Genomic DNA, 9,097 nt, shown 5'->3' with positions numbered 1-9,097 from the left:
CCTAATTGGTCTGTAGGGGGGTGTTCTGTATACTTTCAACTGTCTTTACTGAGTTATCTTAATACTCTTCAGGAGAATTGTTAGGAGACACTATAATTTTGCAATTTAATATTCCAAAAAGGTAGGCATGGCTCTTGCCTCATTGAGGGCAATTTTATATTCAAACCACAGAGCAGTACTTAAAGATTTACCAACTCATCATCCGGAAGAAGGATTGAGTCAATGAGTTGCTGGGTTCGAGTGGGGTCTTCACTTCCAGGTTGACGTTAACAGCATCAGCTATGCCTGCTTCTGCCCACTACAAGCCCGCGAACCTAGTCAACAAGAGGCGGACATCTGTGCTTCCCGGAAGTCCGCGGCGTCGAAACACCGATCTGCAACCTAATCTGAAATTCTCCTTCAGTGAACTGTTCAGGGTAAGGGGTAGCCGAACTCCCCAGCTCTGTAATATGCAAACATTCCAGGCTAATTTAAACATTCCACAGAAGCAGTGCCGTGCCTCCAACCCAAAGTACTTTAATTTGTCCTTACAGTCTTTATCACCATTTTCAGGATTTTGTACACCTTAACACTTCCTTCAACTAAAGCTTTCCTGTGGGAGCAGCCGCCGCGGAGATCTCTGGCCAGTGTCGCTTCCACCTGTCCACAAACGTGGGGAATATCTTTGCAAACCTCTTCAAGGGCCTTTTTGGCAGGAAAGAAATGCGCGTTCTCACGGCGGGCCTGGATGCTGCAGGGAAGACAACAAGTTCTGTACAAACTGAAGCAGGGCGCGAAATTGTGACCACCATTCCCACCACTGGTTTCAACGTGGAGACTGTTGAATACAAGAATATCGGCTTCACCGTGTGGGATGTGGGTGGCCAGGACAAGATTCGGCCGCTGTGGCGCCACCACTTCCAGAACACCCAAGGGTCGGTCTTCGTGGTGGGCAGCAATGACAGAGAGCGTGTGAACGAGGCCTGTGAAGAGCTCAGGACGATGCTCGCTGAAGATGAGCTCCAAGATGGCGTTCTCTTGGTGTTTGCCAACAAGCAGGACCTTCCCATGAATGTGGCCAAAATCACAGACAAGCTGGGGCTGCACTATCTACGCCACAGGAACTGGTACATTCAGGCTACCTGTGCCACCAGCGGGGACGGACTCTATGAAGGACTAGACTGGCTGTCTAATCAGCTCCGGAACCAGAAGCGAACCAGACCCCTCCTTCCCCCTCACTTCCTCTTCTCCGCCCTCAGCTTTCCTCTCATGTGGCAAACGTGCGACTCTGTGGTCCTGAGTGCCAGAAGCTGTCTCCATGGGTTGGTCACAGTGTGCATTGCACCGTGCTGTACATGTGCAGACGCAGCCTGCAGCCAGGTTTTTATTTAATGTAAATAGTTTCTGTTTCCACTGAGGCAGTTTCTGGTACTCCTATGCAATGTTACTTAGCTTTTTTATTGTTAAAAGAGAATCAACTCACTGTCAATACTGAGAAGGGATTTGGGTGTAGGGGCACTTGGCTTCCGGGAGCCATTGGGCTGTAGACTGGTGTTGGTATCCTTTCGGTGGTTGGTTTTTAACCCAAACTCAGTGCATTTTAAAAAAATAGTTTAAAATACAGGACAAGAACACTTGAACACAGAATGGAAAATATGCCGTGTAGGTTTTGCAGTTAATGGCCTGAATGCTAGTTATCAGATCACCTGTTTCCCTGTGGGGACAGTAGAGAAGGTGACGATCAAACCACCATCCACTGCATGGTCACAGTAGAGCCCCCATGACTCGTCTTTGTCTTTGGGTCACCTGCATTCCATAGCATTGTGCTTGTACTTGTGCTCACGTGATCACCTAGGGGTGGGCTGGGAGCCATTGTTGGGTGCAGGGCCTGGCTTGTACTTGGAGTGTGGCCGGCCCAATGGCAGCCTGCATACCCAGCTTACTCTTGGGCCCACCTAGACGCACTGGCATGAGGCCTGGGTCTCACCAGCAGGAGCGCGCGCAAGGTGGGAGGGTCGGTCCATTACAGACCCACATCCTGGAGCAACCCCATCTCCACGTGTGAAGTAGCTTCCTCCCTCAGCCTGCAAGAGTCCGATTTGCCATCAAAAGACGACTTCTACTTTTTTCTTTTGTATTTTGATAAACACTGAAGAAGCTGGAGCTGTTAAATTTATCTTGGGGAAATCTCAGAACTGGTTTATTTGGTGTTGTGGAACCTCTTACTGCTTTCAATACACAATTAGTAATCAAAAAACAAAACAAAACAAAACAAAAAAGCTTTCCTGTGATAGTTTTACCCTCCTGATACTTGCACCGATGGGAATGAGCATCTGTTGTAAGACCCTGAAGTGGCCTTATCTCAGGAGTGCAACCCACAAATTGACAAAGGGACCGCTGCAATAGCAAGAGGTTTAATGATCCACGTCCGTGGGGTTGCTCATCCACACAGGGAGAGGCAACCTGGAACCCAAAAAGCACACAACTTTTATTCCTTACAGAGGGCAGACTTCAGCAACAGGGCTAGCTGGCTCATTCTCATTGGTGGAACACAGGACAAAGGATCTTTTCCGGTATTGGCTGGCCTGCTCAAGGGGTTGTTCTTGGCTTAGTCAGTCACTTTTCTCATCCAGCCCTATACCTGGCCTTGGAAAATCCTTGGGAAAGGGCTAAGATGGAAAGTTTCTCAGAAGGGAGGAGGAACTGGGTGGTCAGGCAAGATCAGGATGACATCTAGTGGTTGTTCTCAGGATTTACCACAGGGAGGGGTAGGGCCCCCCCCCCCAACAGTTTTCTTTGTTTTGTCCTAGTTAGCTTGGCCTTGGTCAGTGAGGCCTGGTCATTCTCTCTTTTTTTTTTAAAGATTTATTCATTTATTATATGTAAGTACACTGTAGCTGTCTTCAGATACACCAGAAGAGGGCATCGGATCTCTACAGATGGTTGTGAGCCACCGTGTGGTTGCTGGGAATTGAATTCAGGACCTCTGGAAGAGTAGTCGGGTGCTCTTAACCGCTGAGCCACCTCTCCAGCCCCGAGGCCTGGTCATTCTTGACTCAACATCTTGATCACCAAAACTTTGTCATAACATTAGGCAACCTGATGTCAGATGTATTCCTCAAAACCTTGTTTTTACAACTTTGTTTCTCATATCTATGAAACTTTATTTCTTCACATCTTTCAAGACTCAGATTTTGTAGCTGGCTTAGAAGACACCAGGAGGAGGCCCAGTAAAGGAGATGGGATGCAGGTCAAGCCTAGTGCTTCCTAACTGGAAGTAACTGGGATATCCCAATTGCTCTGGAACAAGGCTTGGAAGTCCAGAGTGCGTACTACTTGGAAATCTAGGCAGTGGAACGGGGTGAGGGGTGGCGGCTGTGAGCTAGTGATAGGCTTGCACGACTGCACGGGTGTCAAGAAGACTTGTCCGTGATCTTTGTTTCCTGTGGAAGCTGAGAGATTTGACAAGAGGATCACAGAGAGAAAGACCTCATGCTGTACAAGGCACAAAGATGCAGGCCCATGGGAGGAGGGCACAGGTCTGACTCTGAAAGGAGATGCCAGTGGACAGGAAATCCAGGTGTTTGGGTGGGTTTGTTACTTGGAATTCGGGGTTCCCTGTCATAGGTTCCTAATCTCATTAATAAAGAATTTTAAGGTGGACTCAAAAGTAATTTGAGGACCACTTTGTTAGAGTTTGGAGAGGAGAAAAACCCACAGAGTATCTAACCTGCAAGTCTCAGCAGCTGCCAGGAGGGTGAAGAGGAAGAGAGAAAGTCCTGTCTTTTGTTAGGGTCCAAGAGCATGGACAGGTTCAACAACGGGGGTCAGCAGGACAATGCATGGTGGAAGATGAGAGGCTTCAGAAAAAGAGAGAAAACGTCCAAAGGGTTGTAGAAAGAGACAATGTACTAAGAAAGGGAAAACATACCCAAGAACAGGATTGGGCTGAGGAGGAAAATATCTCCAATGCACAACAAACAACCTTCATCCACACTTAGGTTTACACAGCACTTACTGTTGTCCGATGATGCTCTTCCTGGGGAGACATCAGCTCACCGCCGAAGTGGAAACGTCTGGGTTCTTTAGAAAGTCAGTTGTGACGGATGGTGTTCTGCTGGGGCAGACACGGGAAGGCACGTTTCACTGAAGCAGACCCAGGTGAAAGGATGTTTTGCTAAACAAGCACATAAAAGGACACGTGACGAAGGATTCTTCACTGTTGACACGCACGTGTTGGTCTGTCTTACGACGCATGATTGAGCTCCATTTGTCAGGACTCCATAGAGAGAAATGCACCAAGAAAATTGATAATGTGCTGGTGGCTTCTTGCTTCTTCCTCAGACTCGGGTCAACTGGCAGAGTGAAGTCTTCTGATAGAGACTCAACGTGGAGTTTTGCTAAGACAGACCCATGTGCTGAGGCAGGACACGTGGTGAGGCAAGAGCCGTGGAGGAAGCGTGATGTTTGGAGGGGAGCATACAGAGGACTCAACGGACTGTGAGAGAGACTTCCTTGTGGAGCTACCTCTGCTCCTGACTGCCCAGAGGTGAACGGCTTTGTTCCTCCACATCGCCATGATAGTCTGTGCTGCAGATCCAGCAATGGGGACAGACAAGAGACCATGAACTGGCCCTCAGGCTGAAAGCTGACTCACCACCTTGACCCACGCCACTCATGCATTGTTATTCTATTTCATAAATGAGGAAATGGGGAGGAGGAAGGAGCTCGGAGAGGGGACTAGCCCACTGTCGTAGAATTAAAGTACAGCAGCTCACCTAAACTCCAGGCTGCTTTGCCGTTCTGAAAGTATGTTTACTCCTTACTATCAGTGAGCATCACGGATCCCCACCCGCTTTTCTCTTCGGGGTAGCACCACTCGAACCACCTCTAACTAGTGTTTAAAAAACAACGTTCTGGTTAGTTTTTTGTTGCTGTGATGAACACCAGGACCAGAAAACACTCAGGAAGGAAAGAAAGGCTTATTTTTACTTACGTGTTCGGGTCACAGTCCATTATTGAGGGAATTCAGGGCAGGAACTCAAGCAAGAACTAAAGCAGAAACCATGGAGAAATTCTGCTTCCTGGCTCACTCTGGTTCTTGCTCAGCTGGCCTTATCATACAGTCCAGGCCTACCTGCCTAGGAATGGTGCCTCCCACAGTGAGCCAGATACGCTCTCCCATCAAGGCAATCTCTCACAGATATCGAGACAGACCGATCTGATTGAAGCGATTCTGTTTGTTTCTTTGTTTGTTTTGGTTTTTCATAAAGGGTTTCTTTGTGTACCCCTCGTTGTCCTGGAACTCACTCTGAAGACCAGGTTGGTCTTGAACTCACAGAGATCCACCTGCCTCTGCCTCCAGAGTGCTGGGCTTAAAGCCCTTCAACACCACCATGGGGGTTGATTGGAGCAATTCTTTTATTTGTTTATTTTTTTTTATATGAGTACGTTGTAGCTGTTTTCAGACACACCAGAAGAGGGCGTCAGATCCCATTACAGATGGTTGTGAGCCACCATGTGGTTGCTGGGACTTGAACTCAGAACCTCTGGAAGAGCAGTCGGTGCTCTCCAGCCCAACTGGGGCAATTCTTAATTGAGGTCCTGTTGTTGTAAAAATATAAAAATAAAAAGTATAGCTGTCTTTTACCCTGCTGGGTCCGCACATCGGAGCCCAAGATATCTGCTAGATATCTTGGTGGAAACATCCCAGCCACACACTTTCCTACACTCAAACCCTCACATAAAAGAACACACAACACAACAATCTTAGATCCAATTGGTAAAATATAATTGCCCACTTAAACATACAAAGCCTGGTACCATCCATCCCTTGAGAACATTAATAACAACCTGCAAATACACAGAGCAGAATCTTAACATCACCTGCCATCTTGTCCTGCCACGGCTTCTCACCCCATTTCTCTCTCTTGTCTCTTCCTCTCTCCCTTAGTCTCCTCCTCTTCCTTCAAACTTCTGTCCTGCCCATCCTTCCTTCTCCTCCAATGACAGGCCTCCTTCTATCCTGTACCTGCCCCTCACCAGTACTTTACAAATTCAATGGAGAGGTGGTTCTGGTGAACTCACCTGAGTTCTGAGTCCTTGACTAGGCAGCTGTCCTTGGGGCAATGGAATTAGCATCAAAATACAGTAACTTCAGGGCAAACCACAACAAGGTCCCTTCATCCTCAGTGACTTTAGGTAGCCAACAATACGAACTAAGCAGGACTTCAGGCAGTGGTGCACACCTTTAACCCCATCCCTCGGGAGGCAGAGGCAGGTGGTTGGCTCTCTGTGAGTTCCAGGACAGCCAGCAGCACACAGAGAAACCCTGTTTTGGAAAACAAAACAACAACAGTAAAACCTAATCAGAATAAACATTGACATTTTTTATTCACAAAAAAGGAAGCTTAATCTTCAGACTGTTAGTATAATGTAGATTTGCAATTTCATATTGTGGTAGCAATAAAATTGTCATTACCTTAAGAAGGTATCAATGTCTCTGGAGGAAAAGACAATTCCATAATTTTGCTGATCATTTTGCTAACTCTGTGGCTGCCCTATAAATTACAATTATAAATGTCGGCCAGTAGTAATTGGAGCTTATCGTATGAAATTAGAATACTTAAAAAAAGAAAAAGGAAAGGCTAGTGCTGGCAGTGTAGCTCTGTTGTAAAATGCTTGCTTAGCTTGTGTGATACCTTGGGTTTGATCCTCATGACTTCAAAAACAAAAACCAGTAAAAAACTACATGTTTGAGGTAAATTATCAATACAAACTGGCGTGCTGGTGGTAAAGTTTGAGGTCACCAACTTCCGAGAAGCGAGAGACCTAGCCCCATGCTCTCTCAACAGATAGTAGCACTGCTTGCTTCTCTAGACCAATAGCATAAAAGAAGGAGACAAGGAGGGGATGTGTCTTCACTATTTGCAGTTTCAGCTTTAAATAGATCCAATTCAAAATGGCCTAACCACCTAACCGTGACCATAGTTCAACAATGTTCACACTTTAGACGTGATTCCCCTCTCCTTGTCCTTGACAAGGATTATGTTATTCTTTTTGTCTAATAGTCTGAAACTAAAGTGAGTTTAAGTTTCAGAAAAGCAGTATGTCTGTGTAAAATGAAACACAGACTGCGGCTATAGGAGCCTGAGGTCCATCATGATGGCCACAGAGGGGAAAAGGAGACTGTTCTGCGTGATGAAGACCCCACTCAGCTTGCAGCCTTCCTGCCTGGTCCACTCTTCCTTTCCTTCCCCCTTAAAACCCATGTATGTCTTTAGGTTCCACGTGAGAACAAGGACTACCCATCTTCCTGAGATATGGGCCCTAAAGAAACCTGATTTCTTCCTTCAAACTTTCATATCCCAAATATTGCCTTGAGTAGTGGACATCCTGGTCCTTAGTCTGGTGTAATGGCCGTGCTTCAGGGACATGAGGGAAATGAAGCATGAAGACAGTCGGTCTGATGGCCACCAGATATGCGTCTATAGGCTAACCAAATTGGCTTGATAGAAGCCAAGCAGTGAGAGAGGGTGCCCCGATTCCAAGAGGGAAGCATCTCTGTTATGGTTTGGATGCCTTCAGAAGGACCCTAAGAGTGGTGCCTGAGAAACAGGGGTCATATCTCTCTCTCTAGCAGTTACTCTTTCTGCAGTGAGATTAAAGGGAGTGGAGATAAACCAGAGGTTGGATGCTGCCAAATATACAAGAATAAGGAGACTCTTGTAAGAGGTAGGAATCTTAAAATAGGCCTGGATATATTCGAAAGAGCTCAGTAGTCACTTAAAGAGACAGCACTGAGTAGTGTCTGCAAGGCTTCAGGAGAAACTGTGGGGCTCCCTGTGGACTTTGCAGCTGCTGTGGTCTCTCTTCATGCTCTTCCTCCGATTGTTGAACAAGGGGTCTGCCTTTTGAATTTAACTAATTATTATTACTTTAGCCTTTGTATTAAGCTGATTCTTCATCTCTTAGTTCTGGGGACGGGAGCGAGGGCAGCTATGAAGGAATGTTGAGAGGATCCCTTTGTCCCTCAGCTAACTGACCTTTACACTGTGACGGCTGAAATGTGGTTTTCATTCTTCCGGTAAGTTGTTGTGATCTCTAGCCCCGCCCCCTGAGACAATGTATCACAAACCAAATGAGAGCGTTGAAGCTGTGTTTAATGAAGTCACAAATGACAAAAAAGCAGAGGAACGGGACTTTCTGGACGACTGGATAATGTATGAAACCTTGGTGTGTCTTAGGTTCAGCTGCTCTGAATAAGGGCACTCCACTCAGAGCCTTTATCTTTGTTAAGACCAGGCCATGTCCCTTATACACAATGCACCTTCCATGTTGTGACGGTTCAACTTCATTTTCAACTTGCCTGGATTTCAGGCACCTAAAAACCACACTATCTTCCAGGGCCTTTCCAGACAGGTTTAACCAAGGAGTGAAGGCCTACTTGGGATGTGGTCAGCACCATGCCAAGGGGTGGGGTCTTGTACTGAAAAGCAGTTCAATTCTCCCCACAATTCCTGTCTGCAGATGCAGCAGGGCCAGCTGCCTCACTCCTACCCCAAGAGCCAACATTATGTGTTAAGTTTTATTTATCTTGTTTTATTGGGGCAGAGTTTCTCTGTGTACCCCTGGCTGTCTGGAACTTGATCTGTAGATCAGGGTGGCCTCAAACTCAGAGTTCCACCTTCCTCTGCCTCCCGAGGTCTGGGTTACAGACATACACCACCACTGCCTGCCTTTAAGTTTAATTACTGTGCCTAAGAGAGCCATAAAACAAAACTGCTTCTAACCTGCAAACCCCTTGCATAAATAAGGACAGACACTTCCTGAAATGCTGGAGGCTATTTAGTAAGAGAACAAGTGCTAGTAAGATAACACTCCCCTAACAAAGTGTTTGACCCAGCTACCCCAGATGTGCTTGATCACATGCAGGTAGGAGATACACAGGCAGGAAATGTGGCAGGATATATACTTGCCCCTGATTGGACCAGGTAGGAACTATGGGGCTCTATAGGTTTGCCTTTATAAGTCTTGGCAAAATGTAACTTGTTGCCATTTCCTGGGCGTGCTGGCAAATGTTCAGCTACCAGCAGACTTGAGAGAAACAGAAGCACTG

General features: G+C 46.7%; 1 protein-coding gene across 1 annotated transcript; it reads left to right on the top strand.

The window, feature by feature from the left end:
• The first annotated feature begins 585 nt into the window (after nt 1-585).
• LOC116904178 (ADP-ribosylation factor 1-like) lies at nt 586-1,443 on the top strand. The gene has a single exon (XM_032907087.1). It carries the CDS (start codon nt 703-705, stop codon nt 1,369-1,371), a length of 669 nt encoding a protein of 222 aa, XP_032762978.1. The 5' UTR covers nt 586-702; the 3' UTR covers nt 1,372-1,443.
• Nucleotides 1,444-9,097: the final 7,654 nt, after the last annotated feature.

The sequence above is a fragment of the Rattus rattus genome, chromosome 6 (genome assembly GCF_011064425.1).
Source record: "Rattus rattus isolate New Zealand chromosome 6, Rrattus_CSIRO_v1, whole genome shotgun sequence".
In the NCBI taxonomy this organism is placed as follows: Eukaryota; Metazoa; Chordata; class Mammalia; order Rodentia; family Muridae; genus Rattus; species Rattus rattus.
This window is presented reverse-complemented; position numbering and strand designations above follow the sequence as displayed.

What these genes read in the sequence shown, in the direction of transcription:
- LOC116904178 (XM_032907087.1), top strand. Translation starts at nt 703, where the DNA reads ATGCGCGTTCTCACGGCGGGCCTGGATGCTGCAGGGAAGACAACAAGT.